This window comes from Ambystoma mexicanum, chromosome 11 (genome assembly GCF_040938575.1).
Source record: "Ambystoma mexicanum isolate Mex_15411 chromosome 11, UKY_AmexF1_1, whole genome shotgun sequence".
In the NCBI taxonomy this organism is placed as follows: domain Eukaryota; kingdom Metazoa; phylum Chordata; class Amphibia; order Caudata; family Ambystomatidae; genus Ambystoma; species Ambystoma mexicanum.
Window position 1 is genome coordinate 383,280,714 of NC_090934.1, and position 22,224 is coordinate 383,302,937.

A 22,224-nucleotide genomic window follows, 5' to 3' on the forward strand; every position below is an offset into this window, starting at 1 on the left:
CCCGAAATCCGGCCCTTGCCAGTGAAGTAACTCAGCGATACGGTGCCACATCGACGCGCCCCTGCCCAGCGTGGCAGGACGGAGAGCGCATCTTTACATTATACAAGGTGAGAGCCATCATGACCCCTGGTGGAGGGTCTCTGTTAGGGAGAATTCTCTGTAAGGCTAATTTCCCAAACCTAGTGAGTCCCCCAGCAGCTTTGCTGGATTTTTGGGGTTTATTTTTTTCTCTCCTGCTAAGAGTGAGATTCTTTTGCTCCCACTCTTAGACATGATTTGAGGTGTTCCTTTCACTTTCCATGTGTTTTATGGGCTATGGGGTCTTTTATTCCATATGGGTCTCATGTGTTTTTTTTATGTGGGTTACACAGCACCCTCCGTGCCGTAACCCGGGGGTGTCGTAGCGACCCCCCAACAAAGACTCCATACCCTGGGACTGACTATTGTCTCCCAGGGCATGTAAAGTCACCATTGGATTTACTAGTCCCAAATTATGAACAGAAACCAGTACAAACCATCATATTGTGGATGTACTGGTCGGGGCAATTCGATTGACCCGGGGTCTGTTGTTCGAGGGGGCACGTCTCCGTCCCCCCTGATCGAGTTTTGGCTGGTGGCAGTGGATACTACTTTTTATATTCAACCGCGAATATATCTCTATGGGATTTTCCCATTGTTCGAGGCTACCAACTTTAATTATTTAATTCTTATAGCCTCGAACATACCGCTGGTTTATTTATTTAATATTAATTCACCGGTTGGTATTTTTTGCCAGAACTCGATTCTAAAATGGCGTTCGTGTTCTCTTCTGTGACTCCAACCCGAGTCGAGCCCTTTGTTCCACTTTTTGGCGGGCATCTCTACAGAAGCCTCTAAAAGTGGTGCCACTCTTTCTGGGTACCACAGGGGGTGTGGGAGGGGGTTTAGGCACCCTGGACTGAGTTACCTTGGTAACTCAAGTCGCACTCTTGTGTGATTGGCCCAAGTGGTGAGCCGGCCGGCTCACCACTTAGCATGTTTGATTGACAGCTAGGCTGAGTGAATGGGGGTGTGCTGCATAAAAGCAGGGCTTTGGGGACTGGAACTTCAGAAGTCGCCACAGCACCTAAGAATCCGAGGAGGGAGAAGCTGAGCCGACCTGCAACGACGACACCACTGGTGGAGCCCTGCTGAACCGTCTCACCACTTTTCCCGACGACAGAGGAGATCTCCAGTCCGGAGAGTCTTCTTCCTTTGACTGGTGAGGATAACCAGTTTCGCCTTCTTTTCACCTTCCTGGAGCATCTCGTGGCCCCCTTGCCCGTGGCAAGCACCCCGGCAACCGGAATACCACGGTTTACCACTACCGCGAAGAGAAGGGTAGTGCCTTTTAACCGGAGAACTCCGCGGCTGGTTTCTTCCGTGGCAGTGCAACGACCTTCATCTTTCCTCCACGGCGAGACCTCTTCTTCCTCTGGACGAAACACCGACTTGCACCTGCTGCCAGGAACAACTGCCGCCACTGGAGCTTCCTTCACACTTAAGGTACTGTGTCCCGCCTGGCTTCCCTTGCGACAGATCGTTCGGGGTGACAGTAAAGCCTCGACTTTCTAACCTGGGCTGGCCTGGGACAACCTAGCTAACTTTTCCTGACTTTAATTTCATCCTTTTTGTGCGAACTATCTACAAAGACTCTTTGGGCATAACCCCACTGGTGAACCTGGAGCCCTTCTGCTTGCTCTCTCCAAGAGTGGGCCTTGCAATTGACTTCCTTGCTCTCCAGTAGAACTCTGCCTCTCCTGCCTTACTGTGGTTCTTTGAGAAAGTATTGAAACTCGTATGCTTCTTTAACTCTGCCTTTTTCCCTCCCTTTCTTTACAACTTATTAGAGTGTCATCTTATGTTAAGCGCTCACCTCTGTCTGAAAATAAGTGGTGTTTCTCACTAAGACTTGTCTAATAAGTGAATAGGGTTGTATATATATGATAGTGACTGTGTGCTGAAATTACTTACCTCTTTTTGCTAGTGTGATTTACAAGTGTGTTTTTAAATAATTAATTATATACTTTTACACCAAAGCTCTGGTCAGTGTTTGTTTGTACTATTGTGTCTCTGTACCTATTGTGTATACTCTGCATACTGCCTAACTCTTCTTGAGAGAAGTCTGACTGCTCAGCCACAGCTACCAAGTGAATCTGTGTGGTACAGACTGCTACCAAGCGGGTTTACTGCCAAACACCTGTAGTCTTAAATCTTTTGCAGTGGTCCCTAAGGGAACTGTACAGGTTTCGGCCCAACAGTCTCGAAGAAGGAGCAGTTTCTAAATCGCTCCTCCTGTCTTCCAGTGTTACCTCTACCGATTCCAGGGGCAGGCAAAGGGTTCCGAAGAACTTCCCGGTTATCGAGAGGTGCCCCCGTGGAGACACAAGGTGAGCGTTACACTGCCTTGATTATTGAGGCGGGAGGGCCCGGGGTATCTCTGACACACAATGCAGGATTCTTCAATCTGTTTTCCTGGTCTTATGTTTTCCAATCTCGAGGACTCATGAAAGCAACAGTTCCTTGTTGAAAAGGTCAAGGGTACTTCCCTCCTCATAATCCTGTTCCTGTTCGCATCCAAAGTGCATTCCAAAGTGGACTGTTGGGCTGGAGGGGCTGGAGAAACTGCCTACTGCACTAATCCTGCATTTGCGACTGTAGTCAGCAAGAGGAAGCCTTTATCCTGCCGCAACACGCTGGACTTTAAGCCATTGGACTCGAAACCTGCCAAGTAATTAATTTGAATTCAGGCGCTGAACTCTTGTTAGCTTTACTTTGGCGCCGCGGCTTCGCCACAGCTTGTTGTGTTGTCCCTCCATTGGATCATAACTCTTACCCCTGTTCTCACTGCTTTCTTTGCAGTACTTCTGGTACTGCCTTCTGCCTGCCTCTAAGCCCGCCTCTCTTGCACCCGCCTTCCCCCTTCCACTTTCTATATTTGCACTGGTGTGCGCGCATCGCGCGTGCGCATTCGAAGTGCATTCCGAAGTGGACTGTTGGGCTGTTAGGATGTGAGGCAGCTGGGGCGCTGGTAAGCGTTATATCTGGTACACATTTGTTACTTTGGCTTAACTTACACTTGAAGTTACTTAAATATTGTTGCGGGGAGTGATTACACAATATTGGTATAAGTACGCTTTGAGCGAAGTCGATAATCCCACTGACATGGCCGATGGTCTACGTAGTGGGAAAAAATCAAACATGCACAAATTAAAAAATGCTGAGGTTGAACATGTTGGGGCTAATTCTAACTTAGATATTCCTAACATCCCTCCCACTCTAGAAGAGGAAACTGAAGTAAACATTACGATTGATCACCCTCAAACAAACCTAGATCCCCCTGAAAAGGTGAATGGACATGCCGCATTAGAAAATGAGGAGGATCTGTTGGTAATTAATGATTTATAAAACAAAGGAACAAACATACCGGTTTGCTCCGAGATTGGAGTTGAGAACGGCACACATTTCCCGCACTCACCTAAAGAAATTCTCTCCTCAAAGCTTTCTGTTACAGCTGCCGAAATTGAAGAATGCAATTCCATTGTCCACAAAGAAGTGGTACAAGCGGAAACTGAAATTGAGCCACTTAAGAATAGTTTACCACAGAAGAAAGCGAAGAAGAATACCCCTTGGGAATGTGCTACGCCCAATCCTGGTAAAATAACCACTGCTTATAAAAAAGCGTTGGGGTCTCTTTCTATCAAAGAAGCTAATCAAATTTCCCCGAGAGGCTGGTGCAATGAAGACACGAACCTTGACATTAGCTTAGACAGAGATGAGATCAGAAGAAAAATGGGGATAGAGAAGTTTGCCACCCATCCTGCTGACTTCTCTATGCTTGCCCCTGCTATTGAGTCTGAATTGGGAAAGCGTATCAGACTATCACACAAACCCTCTACTCCAGTAAACAAAAACAAATACGGGATTGAAAATGTGTTCCTATTTAACAATCCCCCAACCTATTCATATTCTGTGCACCCTTACCTTAGTGTACAGAAAGAGGCACAAGCAATAGGGAGCATTTTTTCACCTCGAACGTCTACTATGGCAGCTCCCAATATGCAACTCAACAGCTCTCCAGTTTCTGAAAAATCAATGACTCAAGGTACCCAACCCTCACATAGTCCTTGTTCTACTGGTCCACACTATGAATACAACGAGCCTCCGATCCATGTAAATGGGTCACGGACGAATCAAGGACCCGTGGAACAGCAACAAAGCTTTGATGAGCATCAACAATGCCTTGAATCCTTTCCTGTACTGACTCGGATTCTAAATTTATTAGACAAGGGTCATGAGCAAACACATGAAGAAATAAAAACCCTAGGGATGCAAATGTGTGAACTCATTAAGCAAGCAAAGCAAAATGGAGGGTATGCTGCTTACATGTAATATGTTCTCGGCCCTGACCCATAAGATGGATGAGAATCCAAACACTCACAATATTGCGACACAAACTAAGACGTTTGCTGAGGCTGTAGTTGAGGGCACAAAGCCCAAACTTGCATCGGTGAAGGACATGTCACTTTCCCCAGCAAACACAGAGGATGTGAATGCTTCAAATATTGCAGCATTGACTGCTCTAGTAAAAAAGATGGCAACCACTCTCCACCTTAACCACCCCAACTCAAGTAGAGGCCAAATCTCCCCTGAATGACAAGGACGATGTTCCTCTGGATAGCCCTTCCGCACTCACTGATCCTATTGACTTAAGCGGAGAGGTTATTGAATCAAAAGAAACAAAGGAAAGGACAATAACTGATCCACGAGTCGCTGAGTCCTCTGATTCCGCAAACAAAAAAACAAAGAAGAGCTATAGCTCGAGCAGAAAAGCGGAAAATCTTTGACAAAAGAATGAAAGGAAAAGCAGAACATTTTTTTAAAAATCAAGCAAGTGACAAAACAGATAAGCACAACACATATATGAGAGACATTTGTAATTTATCTGGGGGGTGACACCATCATAGACCTAAACCAACTGAATGAAGAATCGAAAGCGATGCTTAATCTTCCCGAATCCAATCAGACGGTCCAACCAACTAAAAAAAACATACATGAATAGAAAATAGCTTTGGAAAATAAAGCGATGGGTGAATCCATAGCAGGACAAATGCCCAAGGTTGCAAAGAAACCCAATTCAAAAGTTAAGGGGCCGTCTGCCTGGATGAAGGAATTGTGGAAGTAAACTTGGAATCTTATTCTGAGAATCAACCATCTAATCAAAAACAATCTGTACTTTCCAATGTTTATCCTATGTTAGGAACAAAAAAGACTGAAAAAGTGATTATTGGCTTAGCCAATAAGCAAAGCACTCTAAAACAAGCCATCTGTGCAAATAAGAAAGGAAATGTCCAAATGATTGCTTCTAACTGCCTCAAATCACACACTGCTGACTCAAAACCGACAGCAACACATATTGAATTGGACGGCATGACCTGCCAAGAAGGCGTGCATGACTCAGAGCACATGACGCCAATATCTATAAACGGTAATGCCTCAAATGTGGAGCTGCATAGCACCTCAGCAAGTGTTAATTTAATTAATCTGAAAACTGCCTCAGTAATGGGGTGGGAAAGTGAGCCAAAACGCCATGGGAAGGCCCGTTTGAATCGTGCCTTTCTGCTGACTGCTTTATAGGAGATCCCAGCACTTCGTATCATACGCTCGAACGATATCGATTGGGTGAAAGTGGCATCTGTAAACAACAACAGAATGATTTGCAAATTTATATCTCCTTTTATTCTGAAGTTGTTATGGGAACATAAAGAGGATTTAGCCTCTATTGGCTTACTAACTAGTATGTTTTCCTCGCTTGACGAAGCAATTAGCTTCTTGGAAACTATGCCCCCCTCCGATGAGATTTTGCCTTCCAGCCTCATGCAAGGTGATTCAACAAACTTTGATGCCAATACTATGAAACAACTTATGGCCTTTGTATCAGCATTTTAAGAGATGTCATGGAAGGATCCTAAACCCGATCAATCGCAAAATCAACCGAAAGTGATGAGAGATTGTTAGCCTCGCTAAATTTCACATCATATCGTAGAATCCATGTGGTTTAAACAACTTTAAGAAATGGTATAAATTAAATTATCATCAAAGACCTGACATCATCTTTTTGCAAGAATCGATGAACCAAACCAATTTTAACATAGAGGGCTACTATGCTTACATTCAAGTAGCAAGTCGGGGTCTTTGGGGAAGACCATTGGGCGGCCTCACAATTCTAATTAATACTGCATGTAAGTGTTTCACAGAAATGATTAGTAGAACTGAATCCTTACTGGCTATTGTACTAAAAGATGATGAGGATCCTTCCATCATTCTCTTACTGATATGTATCTATTGGAATAAAGTTAATATTCTAATCGAAGTTATTTTAGACGAATTGAATGATGTGATAGAAAAGGTATTAATCATATATCCATCAGTTAGAATCATCGCTGGAGGTTAAAAAGTTCCCATTCAAGCACGATGTGGAACAATCACTCGACATCCTCTAAGAAAAACGGGCAAATGTGGAATACATTTTTTCTTGATTGGGATATACAAACCCCTATTTTTCCACTTGAACCATATAGTTATACTTGGGCGAGAGCAGATTGCACATCCTTAATTGACTATTTTTTCGTCTCTTCAGGTCTATATCTGTATGTTGAGTCTCTGATGATAATTGATCTGACACTAGGGGACCACATGATAGTTACAATGACTCTGAACATCCCTATTGCCCCTTTTTCCGATGAGATCCTTCTTGCCCTGGTAGAACCTGACCGTCATTCTTTATCTGTGAGATGTAATACCAGAGTTTGTACCACATTTTTAAACCATCTGGAATGGGATTCTGACATCACCACCAACATTGTCTCAGTAGGCACTTCTCTACAACAAATAGAAAATAAGAACACTCTCAGAATAAAATTCCATTTGCAAAAACTAACAGATGAACGTACAAAGAAATATCAAGTTCTATCCAATCACGCCCATAAATTCAATCTCCAAGTAGCGATCCTGAAAGCTCAAAAAAACTTGGAGATTAGAAGATTAAACAAAGCAATTGTATCCACAGTATACCGCAAAGAACAATTAAACACAATTAGACAAAGTTATAGAAATGAATTAAAATGGATGAAAGGCAAATTGCACTACGAAGATAATCAAAAGATTATGTATTACTTGCTAAAACACGATTCTAGGCAAATTTGGAGCACCCTGCGCACCATTACTTCTGACCCAGCTAACGTAAGGGAATCAGTGATTACTGCAGAAATCTGGGTTTCATACATCAAATCGAAATACCACATGCCTGATCATGTCTCTCTATTCAAAGGTGGGGAGCCCAAGTTGTTCCTAGGTGTACAAGCCTTGTGGTCCATTAGGGATATCATCAGGGCCATAGGGAAACTAAAACATTCCAAGGCTCCCGGCCCTGATGGATTACCCGCATGTGTATACAAGTCAAACCCAGTATTTTGGGCTCATATTCTTAAGATCAGATTTGATACCATTTTGCATACTGGCACAACTCCTCCTTCATGGTCATCAGCCCTTGTTATCCCCATTTACAAAAAGGGTCCTCCGGACTCTCCTTCCAACTATCGACCGATAGCGCTCACCAACGCATCTTCTAAAATCTTTTCTCTTATTTTGTTACAGCAACTACAAACGTATATTGGTGAATATAACCTATTGTCACCTTACCAAATAGGTTTTAGTAAACACATTGGATGCCCACTTAACGCCACTATCTTATGTCATCTTCAAGCACAAACGTCTTTCTCCAAATGCGGCTCAGTTTACATGGCTAGCTTGGACCTGACCGCAGCTTTTGACTGCGCAATACGCAAGATATTGTGGAATAAAATGTTAGCCATGGGGATTCCATCACAATTGGTTGCCTTAATTGCACTGCTATATAAAAACACCAATTACCGTGTTCGCTTAAACAAGGAAGGTGCACTTACCAACCCTATTTCCACCGAAATGGGGGTAAAACAGGGCTGCAATATGGCAGCTGTGTTATTTAATTTATATCTCCTGGGCTTGGACGATCATTGGCAGATTGGAGAGAGTTTTCCTGTTAAGCTTGGTTCCATCAAATTAGATTGGATGGGCTTCGCGGATGATCTGCTATTCTTTGATAGAACCCCCTTTGGTCTGCAAAGAAAACTAGATCAATTTGTAAATTTCGCATATGAACATAACCTCTCCCCTAACCACGCCAAAACATACATTTCAATTTTTTCTGATGTAAACTCAAGCCACACCGTTTTTTCTGGACTTTGAATGGTATCAGAGTGGAATATGCAGCCACGATTCGCTATCTAGGCTATCCTCTTACTGATTCTTATTCATTAAAAATGTGGTAGAATTTCCTAAACCAAAATGTAAAAATGTTATCTTTACAAATGAAACTTATATTTCACAAATACTGCATGTTCTCATTATTACCCCTGATTCAATTGTACCTTCTAAAAGTAGAACCTATCATCCTCTTCTCTCTAGACATCTGCAGCTATGAGCTCGATGATCATCTAAACATTATACAGGGAAAACTCTGGAAACATGCATTGGGATTGGCATCTTCTATTCCAAACGTAATGATATGTCACGAGTTAAACCTGTTACCTCTTTTGGCAAAGCACAACTGGAGATGTATTACTAATTATGCCAAAATGCTTAACCCGCCCGAAAAATCCCTTTACACAGAACTCAACAAAATTTTGGGCGACCCAAGCATTAGATCGCTTCACCACACACGCCTAAAACTAACGAAAATTCTATCCTCCATCAATGAAACTTTGGAATCGATGAGTATGTGGCTGCCAAATCAAAAAATAAAACATGAAAGATTTCATTGGTGTAGCATGTTGGATGCAATAGGGAATTATCCATCATATGAGGAATACAATCATATATGGGGTAAATGGGGGAGCAGATATGGTAATCAAAGAAGCACATGTTCAGCAACTTGTCGTTTTTGTAAGGATATTGAAGTAACTGAAACCCTGAAACATCTTGTGATTTTTTTTACCCTCTTTTGAGGAACTGCGAATCCGAACGTTTGAGCATTACATTTCTAACTCATACATTGCCAGGGAATCCCTATGGAAACGCTGCATGGAAGGGTTCAGTCAAAAACTCACACTTAAATTAATTAGTTATCTTGTATTCACTGAGGCAAAACTAGGTGAAGAACTGACAAGTGCTTAATTGTGAAACCTTGAAGTAGCGTATAAATCAAAGAATGATTCAAAAGCAAATATAACTAATGTATTATCTTTTCCATCTTTGTGGTTAGGAAGCAACTTCTTCTTCTAGAATCATCCATAAGTGCTTCATTGTAAATTGATAACTATGCTTTACCTTGAGCAACAAACATCTTATCACATCAATCGAAGTCCTTATATAAATTGTGTTTGTAATTTTCTTTGATATTGTAATTAGGAGGTTTTTTTGAAAACCGTGTATAAAATGTAAAATTCGCTTGGACTGTAGTCAATGATGCTCTTACATTTAATTATTAATTTCTATGTAGTTTAATTAGTCTAACCACAAATGTAAAGATGGACCGTTTTAAATATTTTACTAATGTATTTTGAATGTAGATTAATTGTAAAGGTTTTTAATTCAATAAACCAAATACAAAAAAAAATAATAATAATCCTGTTCTGTTTCGCCGTCTTTCTTATCTCGTTTAACTGCCATTTTGGAACTGCTACTTCATAGTGTGTTTTGCCTTGCTCAGAGTGTGCTCTCGTGTTCCGCCTTTTATCTGTGTGGGGAAGTGTAATGGAAGCTAAGTGTGAGTGATTGTCGATAATTGCATGGCCTCGCCTGGCCATAGTATTGGGACATGTCAGGTACACAGCTCAGGTGTTAGTCTATTTTCCCTTAGAATGGGCTGTCAGTGAGAACGTGTTTTTCTTGTAAGGGGAGCGGGGGGCAGAGTTACTAAATATGGTAAAGGTGCTATAGGGAAGGGGATACTGCGTCTCACCATCCGGTTTCCCACTACCCGAAAACCCCTCACCCAGGTGATCCTCCCGCACTGGTTCACCCCGAAGAACTGGATCCAAAAGCGATGGCCGTTTCCTGCCACCTGGATGACAGATCCTCAGTGAGTGGTGGGTGAGACACCTTCTGGTTTCTCACACCTCCCACATTCTCAGAATTTGGGCTTCCTCCCTGCCCTTTCCCAGGGACACCCAGCAGCATCTGCATAGGATCGAGATCCAAAGATATTCCCACAATGTCCTTCATCCAGCTAAGGACCTCTGCCCAGAACACCTGGATCTTGGGGCATGACCACCAAAGATGGTACAATGTAGCGTATTGGCAGCATTCCCCGGGGCAGAGGGAGGACACTCCAGAGAACATTTTTGATAGCTTCTGGGGGGATGAATGCCAACCATGCAGAATTTTGAAATTATGTTCCATTGTACCAGTAAAGAGATTTCCATGAATCATGATCTCGTAGACTCTTGCCCATGTATCGTCAGGTATGTCCAGACCCGTTTGGGAGGCCAAGTATTGTTTAAGGTTTTGTCTCCCCGATAGGTCTGCTGTCACCATAGCTCTGCACATCTTGGATTCATCTCCTTTTCTGGCGGTGGCATCGTTAATGGTACGCTCAAAGTCTGACAATGGACGGGAACATTTTGGGGGCGCTCTTGGGTCTGCCCATATGTCCTTTAACCGCAGATAATCAAATACACTGAAAATATCTTAACCCCTGCATTTCTCTCACCTTCACATAGTCTTTAAATTGTCCCTCCTGAAAGAGTTTCCCCACTCTCTCTAGCCCTCTAGCTGACCATATGTGTCTGCGTTTGAATCTCCTTTTACCCAGATCCATAGGTGTTCCCCACAGCGAGCACAATGGGGATGGCCAGGAGGAGAGTCGCTTGTTGGGACAATTTATTTTCCATAAGGACCATAGTACCCCCAATACTGGGTGATTCCTGACCTTTGCCGGGATTGATTTAGTGGGGGACCACATCAGATCTCTTTCTTAGGATGGGACTAGGAGTTTTCTAAGTACGTCCAGTACGTGGCCATGTCGCCCCTCATGTGCTCCTACAAGATTCATAGTTGGGCAGCCTTATAATAGAGGTAGAAATCTGGGAGCCCGAACCCTCCGAAATCTTTGGGGAGGGTCAGTGTAGTTCTTTTGACTCTTGGTCTTTTCCCTTGCCAGATAGTGAGATCAGAACACAGTTTGCTCATTGCAGGAGTATAATTGATGTCAATCAACAGACTCAAATCTCTGGGTATCTGTATCCCCAGGTACGTAATTTCTTTAGGTTCAATTCTCAACCCTCTCAGAGGATCTGTCATGGGGGCGTGATCCGACTGTAATGGCATAACACTGGACTTAGATGGATTGATTTTTAGGCCTGAGAAGGCCCCAAAGGAGCCTATTAGGTCAAGGAGTCTCGGAAGGGAGCAGGGGACATCAGTTAGATAGCATAAAATGTCATCTGCAAAAAGGGACAATTTGAAATCGACATTGCCGCATCTTATTCCTGTAATGTCAGGGTTGTTTCTTATTGCTATTGCCATGGTTCCATCGTAAGCCATATAAGAGTGGGGGGATGGGGAAGCCCTGTCTAGTACCTCTGGTTAGATGGAAGGGGGTTGAGATAGTGCCATTGACTAGTACTTTGGCAGTCAGATCTCTGTGAAGTGCTGAGCTCTACTGCCGAAAGTTGGGGCTGATGCCCATTTTCTCAAGTACTTTACCCATTTAAAACCATTCTACCCGGTCAAAGGTCTTTTCTGAGTCGATGGAAACTAGGTACCCGTCCAGTTTCTGCACTTGCGCCATACGCATTAAGTCGATTGTTTTCCTGTTATCAGCGCCCTGCCACCTGGGGATACATCCTACTTGGTTACCGTGAAATAATGTTGGCATGAGTTTTTCTAGTCTTTTACCCAGCACCTTCGCAAAGATCTTTACGTCTGTGTTTAACAGGGAGATTGGCCGATATGACTGGCATTGTGCTGTGTCCCATCCTTTTTTCGAGATCACTACGATTAAGGCCACAAGTAGGCAGTCGAATAGGACTCCTGTTTCTAACGCATGGTTAAACATTCTGGCCATTGACGGAGCTAAGGTAGACCGACACGCTTTATAAAAGCGCACTGTGAAGCCATCGTCTCCTGGTGCTGTTCCCCCTTTCATTTTCCCAATTGATTAAATTATTTCCTCTACTGTAACTGGTTTATCTAATGTGGCTGCTCTGTCCGGGGGTACACCAAGTATAGGGAGGTTCTCTAGGAATGTATATATCTGAGCGCCATCCCCCATATAATCTTTTGGTTATATCAAACACTTCAACATAATCAACCAGTTGGATCACCTTACCCTCTTCTTATTTTCCTATGGTATCTCTACTCCCTTGTGTTACTATGGGTTCTGGCATACTAGGGGCAGACGCATTTGCCTCAAAATGATCTCTCCATTTACCTTTGGATATGGGCATATCCGTTTCTTTTCTAACATTATCATTTAGGAGATTAATATATTTCCAGAAAGCACATTTAGCATGTTTGATAAGATTTTTCTATATCTCTAACCATTGTTATGATGTATGGAATACAAGCTTTTTTATGGTACCTCAACCAACATTTGTATTGTCGCTTAATATATTGCTTTGTTTAAATTTTCAGCCACCGTCTTGCTATGAAGCAACGTATAACATCTTTTTAAAGTTGTTTTCTCTACGTTTAATGGCAAAATCTTGCTTTATTATGTGTTTGCTGCCTTGCAGAGTAATAGCTCTCCCAACTCCAATCCCATCAGCGAAGAAACATTGGGCCTCATTCACAGAGTTTTCTTATGGGATTGCGCCATTATATGACGCTTCTGTGAACCAGGCCCATTGTGTCCAACCAGCGACTTATTTGGCATAGCTCTGAATGTCTGAACATTCTGAGGGGTTTCCAGGGAAACAGTCTCGATTATGTTTCAAAAACTCTTTTTCCATGTAGACTGCAAATGCTTTTTAATTTTTATCAGATCATAATACAGCATTTGCTTGAGAATTCAAGGTAACAATGCCCAGACCCTTTTGTATATGTTTAGGCTGAGCATAGTTTACCATGATCAATGTCAGAAAAGCGTGGTCACTAAAACAGTTTTTGTTTATATCGAATTTAAGACAGTTCTAAAAGTGATATTTCACGATGAAATAATAGTCTATCGTGGATTGAGTTTTATTGTCGAATCTAGTACATTTCCCTGGAATATACCCTGTAGTTCTTCCATTCAGCATACACATACTGCAATTTCTAAAGAAATCCACCCATTCTTGTCCCTCTCTATTTTCTTTTTTTGTAACATGGTGGTTTCTGGAATGAGGGAGATTATCGAGAAGGAATCATATTCATTGGAGGCATATGTACCACATTCACAGTGGGGGACTAGAGAGAAAGAATCCCTCTCATTAGTGGTACTTGCCCCCACCCAGAGTGCGAGACTATAGATAACGAATCACTTTCATTGGGGTAAATGTTTCATGCCCAGAGTGGTGGTCTAGGGAGAAGGAATTGCTTTCATTGGGACCAGCTGTACCAGACACATGGTGGGGCACAAGATGGAAATAATCTATCTTTAGGAGTAGTTTTCTCCATCCAGAATGTAAGACTATAGGGAATGAATCACTTTCATTGGGATGAGCTGTTTCATGCCCAGAGTGGGGAACTCAGGAGAAGGAATTGCTTATAGTAGAGGCAGCTATTCCACACACAAACTGCGGAACAAGGGCAAAGCAATGACTTTCATTAGGGGCAGCTGGCACACTCCCAGAGTGGGGGACTAAGGGCAAGCACTTGCTTTCATCAGGAGAAGCTGTACCACACCCAGAGTTTGGGATATACTTCCAACTCCTAGGAACAACTGTTCTGAACCGAAAATGGGGAGACTATGGGGATGGAATAACTTTCATTGGGGCAGGCGTACCAAATTTGTGTGGGTAACTTTGGGCACAAATTCACTTTCATTAGTGGTAGCTGGGGAGGAATCGCTATCAGATGCAAATTTCAAATACCTGTTTGACCTTTTTCACTACTTGATCCTCCTGAATTGGAGAGCTTCGGCAGCCAGACTGCTGACTGATGAACCGGGAATTTCCAGGGCTTTTTTCACAAGTTCCCTGTCAATAAAAATAATTATATAATGATTAGAACATATATGTAGGATAAGCTGCAAAGTGACTTGTAACTTGTTACTATCCCTCTCCATAACTAAATCTAATCAATTGTGAGGGGAAATAGCAAGATTTGAGTGTTTAACATACGTATAGAATTTTGCAGCAGACGCATTCACCCACATAGCCGTTTTATTGACTCATGGGGTTATAAGCATGGACAAAGATGGAAAAGGGGTAAATTACGCCACGGTCAACATTATATATGCTTAGCTGGCCAAAAGTTGCTACACCACAGATCCATACAATTTTGTGGAGTAAAGTGCACAATGACCAGAGAACACAAATATGAATGAAAATGACACTCATTACTGGTGGATAATTTCTCAGTGTCATTTTTTCTCACTGAGCAGGGAAAACCAGATACAAATAACAGATTGAAGAATACTCAGAGCGCTTGTCTCTGCATATTTTCACCGATCTACAACATTATCATCAGCCTTTAAATTCAGATTGTTAATGGATTGTCGTTTTTGTCTATCTTCTCTCCGATATTAAGTTCTTCATTATGCATTCCTTTGTCCCTCATGCCAATCCATCTTCTCTTTATCCCTGTAGGCCGTCTTTTCTAACTTCTCTAATCATTTTTTTTTCAGCCTTCTCTTCTTACAGTACCCTCGCTCTCCCTTACTTTAAAATTTTTTATTTAATGGCCACCTATGTGTTATGCTCACCTGGTTCCCACAGGGGTGTCGATCGGACCCGGACAGCTGCGGTCTCTCTCCACCAACGTGATGCGTAGCGCCGAGATGACTGTCTGGACTGGCCTGCATAATCTCGTCTGCTTGATCCGTAGAAGTATTCTCCTTATGTTTTTAAATGATGAGCTCTCCATCCTGCATGGCATGCAGGGGCGCGTAGATACCAGTTACTTCAATGGTTTGAAGGTATGGAGGAGTCCCGGAGGAATATTGACTACGGGGTTTATAAAGTTCAAAGAGTTCAATATGTCCGATGTTCACTCTTGTTCCATTCCCTTGTTGAATATCAGCTGGTTCAAAAGAATTTTGCCTGGAGGCAGTTGATGGCGTTCAGGTAAGAGTCTGTATTACCCAACACTGTCTGGTAAAAGTTGCATGAGTTTAACTTGTTGTTTTCTCTCCCTTTATAGGTGCGGCATATGAAGATGAGGCGTATTAAAGGGTAATGCCTCCGGTGGTAAATCAGGTAAGCCTATGGTGGTAAGTGATTGTAGTTGTCGGCTCTCTTGGCTCACCTTGTTGTTTCTTTTGTTTTCCCCCAGGTGCTGGAGTTCGACAAAGAAAATGATGGAGGTAGCGCCGAGTCGAAAGATGCTGTGGACGGGTGAGTATAACGCGGCGCTGCTGCTGGTGATGCGACGCATGCTGGAATAATGTCCTTTCCAGGCTCGGAGACGTACTGGATCCGGAATCAGGTAAGGAATTAAAATAATGTCCGTGATCTAACCTTTTCTTCCTTTTTCCCCTTTTTCTAGGAGCTCTGGATTCGAGGTGGGCGTGGCAGAAGACTGGATGCTGACTTGCAGGCACGGTGAGCGTTAGGCTGCAGGATGCAGAATAACGCGAAGCGTGTGCTGATGTTCGGGCATGGTTTAAATAGCCTCCAAAGTAGTTCCAGGTAAGAAGTTCCCCAGAACCACACCCGAATAAAAAAATAGTCCCTGTAACAAAATAGTCCCATCCAGGCCTCACGTTGGCTTGGATTAATTTGCAGCATGGTCTGCATGAGGTAAGTAATGTCTATGAGTCTGGCGCCTATGGCGCCAGGACTGGTTTCTAAGATGAGCCTGGCGCCTAGGGCGCCAGGACTGATCTCAAACAGCCCCCAGCCGGGGCTGCTGGGGTTTTAACAAGTATCTGGATGCCTGCTCCCGGGGCTGATGGACTCGATCCGGATGCCCGGGGGGTAGGCATCATGACAGCACTCCCCCCCCAAGGCCCCTCCTAAAGTTGTTCTTCCCCTTAGTCCTGGCTTGTCTGGGAAGTTCCGATGGAATTTCTTCACCAACCGAGGAGCATGAACGTGGTCAGTAGGTTCCCATGACCTTTCTTGTGGTCCGTAACCTTTCCAGTCGATTAAATAAAAAAGTCTTGATTTAACCCTTTTAGATTCCAGGATGTTTTTTACCTCGAATTCTGGTTCTCCATCTATCAAGATGCGGTCAGGTGGTTTGGTTAATCTTGTCCCGGGTTGAACTGGTTTTAGAAGTGAGACATGAAAGACAGGATGAATTTGCATATTAGAGGAAGGATAATTCTAATTTGACGGCCACCGGGTTGATAATGGCCTTAATGGTGTAAGGTCCCAAATATCTAGGATTAAAAGTCTGAGTTCCTTTCAGAGGTATGTGTCTTGTAGCCAGCCAAACTTGATCTCCAATCTGATATGGTGGAGTCTCACTTCTATGTTGATCAGCATTTTTCTTGTATTTTTCTTTTGCCTGTTTCAAATGTTCTGTTGCCTCCTTAAAGGCTTGTGTAATGGTAGAGTGCAGATGGGTCACTGCCGGCATTTCAAAGTGCTGGGGTGAATCGAGTTCTGAGGTTTGAGGATGATGTCCATATATGGTATACAAGGGGCTTTGTCCGGTTCCTGAATGTACAGAGTTATTGTATGCGCATTCAGAAATCCATAAAATATCCGTCCAATTACCTTCGTTTTGATGAAGCATACAACGTAGGTATTGTTCAAGAGTCTGGTTGGTCCTCTCCGTCTGACCATCGGTTTGGGGATGGTGATTGGTTGATAACCTTACGTCGATTTGCGCCAATTGACAACATTTCTTCCAAAATTGCGAAATGAACTGACTACCTCGGTCAGAAATTAATACGGAAGGAAATCCATGTATTCGAACAATGTTTTCGAGAAATTCCTTGGCGAAAATTGAAGCGGAAGGTAATCTTTTCAAAGGAATAAAGTGGGCCATCTTGGAAAAAAGATCCACAATAACTAGAATGGTGTTGAATCCATTACATGGCGGTAAATCTGTAATAAAGTCTAAAGAAAAAGTGTGCCATGGTGTGGGTGGAATATCTAAAGGTTGTAAAACACCAGCTGGTTTTTTCTTCTGACTTTTGTTTTGGGCGCAGATGCCACAAGACAGTACAAATAACTTTACATCTTTCGGCCAATTGGGCCACCAGAATTGTCTTTTAATTTTAGCTTCAGTCTTTGCAATACCTGGGTGCCCTTCCATCAGAGCATCATGGTAATTGGAGATGACTAGTTCTAGTAGTTCCTTGTGTGGTAGAAATAGACGCCCTTGATAGTAAGGTAAGTCATCGATGACTGAATAATCTTGGCCCTTTTTCACCCAGTCCTGCAGGGCTGCTGAATCGTAAAGTTGGTGGATTTTTAAATGAATATCTTCTAAAGTCTGTAGAGTAGTTATGCCAAGAATTCTTTGTTCTGGAATTATAGGCACCGTTTCTGGGTTCGAATATGCTTCTCCCATCCCTATTCGGGATAAGGCATCTTCCTTACCATTCTTACAACCTGGTCGATAAGTGATCACGAAATCGAATTCGGCAAGGAATAATGCCCATCGAAGTTGATGCAATGATTGGGCCATGGCTGTTTTTAAATACTGCAAGTTCCTGTGATCGGTGATTACAGTAATGGTGTGCCTGGCACCGAGAAGATAATGCCACCAAGCCCTGAAGGCAGATTTGATGGCTAACAACTCTTTATCGGTAACCGCATAGTTTAACTCGGGGGCTGAGAACTTTCTGAACCAAAAGGCTACTGGATGAAGTTGACCGGTTTCAGGATCCTTTTGGGATAGGACAGCCCCCATGGCTAAACCCGATGCATCGGTTTGAACTGTGTATGGGAGCTCGGGGCGTGGATGCTTTAAGACAGGTGCCGACGTGAATTTCAATTTCAGCTCTTGGAAGGCCTTTTCAGCCTCTTCGGTCCACAAGAAGCGTTTGTTTTTTCGCAAAAGTGCTGTGATGGGGTGTACAATATGTGAGAAGTCAGGAATTAATCTGCGGTAGAAATTAGCAAATCCAAGCACGCTTTGTACCTCTTTAACTGAACTGGGTGATGGCCACTTGAGAATTGCGTCCACCTTTCGAGAGTCCATTCGGACTCCTTTTGGAGTCAGGATAAATCCAAGGAATTCAACTTCGGTAGCATGAAAAACACATTTTTCCAATTTTGCATATAACTTGTGCTGGCGTAGTTTCTCGAGGACTGCACGAACGTGCTTAACATGGTCTGATTCTGAGGAGGAGTACACTAGAATATCGTCTATGTATACGACAACACAGACGTCAATGAGTTCACGAAGGACATCGTTCATAAAATACTGGAAGGCTGCTGGTGCATTGCACAACCCGAAGGGCATCACCTGATATTCGAATAATCCGTACTTGGTGCGAAAGGCAGTCTTCCATTTGTCGCCTTTCTTTACACGTACCAGATGATATGCCCCTCAGAGATCTGATTTAGTGTAGATGCAAGCGTCCTTTACTTGGTCTAGTAATTCGGTTATCAGAGGCAATGGGTATCGGTTCTTCACCGTGATCTGATTTAATGCGCGGTAGTCTATGCACGTTCTGAGGTCACCTTCCTTTTTAGGCACGAAGAACAAAGCTGAGGATGCAGGGGACTTGGATGGACGAATGAAGCCATTAGCAAGGTATTGGTCCAAGTATTGTTGTAGGTGAAGGTTTTCGGGTTCCGTAAGGGCGTAGATCCTACTACATGGAGGTTGTGCACCGGGTATGAGGTCGATTTGACAATCGTATGATCTGTGAGGTGGTAAGGTGTTTGCCTGTTCTTTTTGGAAAACATCCTGGAATTCTTGATATTCCTGAGGTAACTGCACGACTGGATAAGCGACTGTGGCCAGGCCTTTGTTCAAGGTTTTTTCCGGGTAACAGGTGTGTGTACAATCTGGGAAGGTTATTCTCTTCTCTCGCCAATCAATACAAGGATTATGTGTTTCCAACCAAGGTATCCCCAGTATTATTTGGAACTGCGGGGCTTTGATTAAATCAAACACAATAGTCTCTCGATGCCCATCCTGACCCAACAGTGTCATCTCTGCGCTGGAATGAGTTACAGGCCCAGAGGCAATTTCAGTTCCATCGACTGTGGTGATGACATCCGAAGTGGTCTTTTTGCAGAGAGGTAGATTCATCCTAGAAGCCAATTCGTGGTCCATATAGTTTCCTACGGCCCCGCTATCAATGTATGCCCTTACTGCGTGCATATGTGATGGCTGCCTTGGATCAATAAGGACCATTGGTATGATTAGGTGCGAGGTCTGAGTATCCTTCTTCAAGCTCAGCAAGCGGACCTCTACGCTTGTCAGGCGTGGTTGTTTCCCGAATCAGGCTCAGTTTGATTTCTATCAGCAACTCCGACTACTTTCTTGGATGGTTTTATAGGGCAATCCCGTAGAAAATGTCCTGAGGCCCCACAGTACAGACACAATTGCATCTGCCATCTCCTTTCTCTCTCCTTTTGAGTTAAGGGTCCCTTAACCCCCCCGATCTGCATCGGTTCTGGTGCATCTGTTCCTTTGGGGGTAACATTGGGTTTAATCAATACCCGATTCTCGAACTTAGCTCGATCAGCCTTTCTATTCTGAAGTCGGTGGTCTAACTGGACCACTAAGTCTATATATTCTGCGCAATCCTGAGGTGGGTTCACAACTTGGGCCAAAACATCTTTGAGTTCACCCCGAAGTCCACGATGAAATAATGTAATTCGTTTTACCTCAGGCCATCCGGTTTCCACCACCAACCTATTGAAGGTTGCGATATAGGTTAGTAGATCCTGGTTACCTTGTCGTAAGGATAAAAGTTCGTTATCCAGGGCCTGTCCCTGTGAATGTCTGGCGAATAGTCTTTCCATGCTCAATTGAAAACCCTGAAAATCCTGAAGAAGAGAGTCATCCTGGTTGACTAGTGGAATTGACCAATTCGCTGCGCTGCCACTAAGGTATGATAGTACAAAGGCTACTTTGGCTTGGTCGTTTGGAAAAGCTCCAGGTCTGCATAAAAGGTGCAAGCGGCATTGGTTCATAAACACAGCAAATTTTTTCGGGTCCCCAGCAAAACGGGTGGAGCTAAAGGAATGCTCCCTGGTAGAACCACTTGCACAGGATTGCTCGATGAAACAGGAGTTGGATTCCCCCCGAGTCCAGGTAGTGGTGTTTGCCCAGCTTGGTTTTGCAGCAATTGTCTAGCAAGATCATCAGTGCGCTCCTTTGACACAATCAGTTCTCTCCTGAGGGCATTAGTTTCTTGGCGAGCGGAGTGCACTTCTGCCCTGAGTTCCCCTAACAATAGGGCTAGTTGGTCGGGTTCTGAGGTTTCCATTACGCCCGGGTGGGGATTTGTAGATAGTTTTCGCGTTCTGTTACACTCACCTGGTTCGCACAGGGGCGTCGATCGGACCCCGACAGCTGCGGTCTCCACCAACGTGATGCGTAGCGCCGAGATGACTGTCTGGACTGGCCCGCCTAATCTCGTCTGCTTGATCCGTAGAAGTATTCTCCTTATGTTTTTAAATGATGAGCTCTCCATCCTGCATGGCATGCAGGGGCGCGTAGATACCAGTTACTTCACTGGTTTGAAGGTATGGAGGAGTCCCGGAGGAATATTGACTCCGGGGTTTATAAAGTTCAAAGAGTTCAATATGTCCGATGTTCACTCTTGTTCCATTCCCTTGTTGAATAGCAGCTGGTTCAAAAGAATGTTGCCTGGAGGCAGCTGATGGCGTTCAGGTAAGAGTCTGTATTACCCAACACTGTCCGATAAAAGTTGCATGAGTTTAACTTGTTGTTTTCTTTCCCTTTATAGGTGTGGCATATGAAGATGAGGCGTATTAAAGGGTAATGCCTCTGGTGGTAAATCAGATAAGCCTATGGTGGTAAATGATTGTAGTTGTTGGCTCACCTTGTTGTTTCTTTTGTTTTCCCCCAGGTGCTGGAGTTCGACGAAGAAAATGATGGAGGCAGCGCCGAGTCGAAAGATGCTGTGGACTGGTGAGTATAACGCGGCGCTGCTGCTGGTGATGCGACGCATGCTGGAATAATGTCCTTTCCAGGCTCTGAGATGTGCTGGATCCGGAATCAGGTAAGGAATTAAAATAATGTCCGTGATCTAACCTTTTTTTCCTTTTTCCCCTTTTTCTAGGAGCTCCGGATTCGAGGCAGGCGTGGCAGAAGACTGGATGCTGACTTGCAGGCACAGTGAGTGTTACGCTGCAGGATGCAGAATAACGCGAAGCGTGTGCTGCTGTTCGGGCCTGGTTTAAATAGCCTCCAAAGTAGTTCCAGGTAAGAAGTTCCCCAGAACCACACCCGAGTAAAAAATAGTCCCTGTAACAAAATAGTCCCATCCAGGCCTCACGTTGGCTTGGATTCATTTGCAGCATGGTCTGCATGAGGTAAGTAATGTCTATGAGCCTGGCGCCTATGGGGCTGCTGGGGTTTTAACAAGTATCTGGATGCCTGCTCCCGGGGCTGATGGACCCGATCCGGATGCCCGGGAGTAGGCATCATGACACTATGTTTTACAGGGAGTAAAATCATGTAGATGTGAGAAAAAGAGCAATAAAATGAACATCTAGTTATACATCATTAATACACTTAAAATGGTTAGTGCTGAAATAAAAGACACAAACTCACAGAGGGCTAATACTCCAATACTTCCCACATTTCTCGTACAGAGAGAACCTTGTAAACAAAGGGAGTATTCACAAAAGCATGATCTGGAGAGTGTATACCAAATACAGGACACGATACGGAAATGTTCAGGTGCCACAATTGTGCAAACAAACAGCAAATGTTACCCAGTTGGTTTATTTGCATTTTGTGTATGTACGGACAACACAAAAATAGACACCCTAACAACTGTAAAAATGAAACTGGAGATTTCAATTTTCAACAAAATTACCATACAAAAGCAGTGCATTGAGAGGGCTGAGTTACGTTTTTTTCACGCTGACAGTGGTGCTGTTATAGTTGCTTTACAAACCAAAACTGGTCCTT

General features: G+C 43.6%; 1 protein-coding gene across 1 annotated transcript in view; it reads right to left on the minus strand.

Annotated features, from left to right (window-relative positions):
* AGBL2 (AGBL carboxypeptidase 2) overlaps positions 1 to 22,224 on the minus strand; it is a 2,805,139-nt gene that overhangs the window by 867,988 nt on the left and 1,914,927 nt on the right. Inside the window, exon 16 of the mRNA XM_069623090.1 lies at positions 14,073 to 14,177. Coding sequence (XP_069479191.1) covers positions 14,073 to 14,177 — 105 coding nt within the window. The remainder of the gene's footprint in view (positions 1 to 14,072; positions 14,178 to 22,224) is intronic.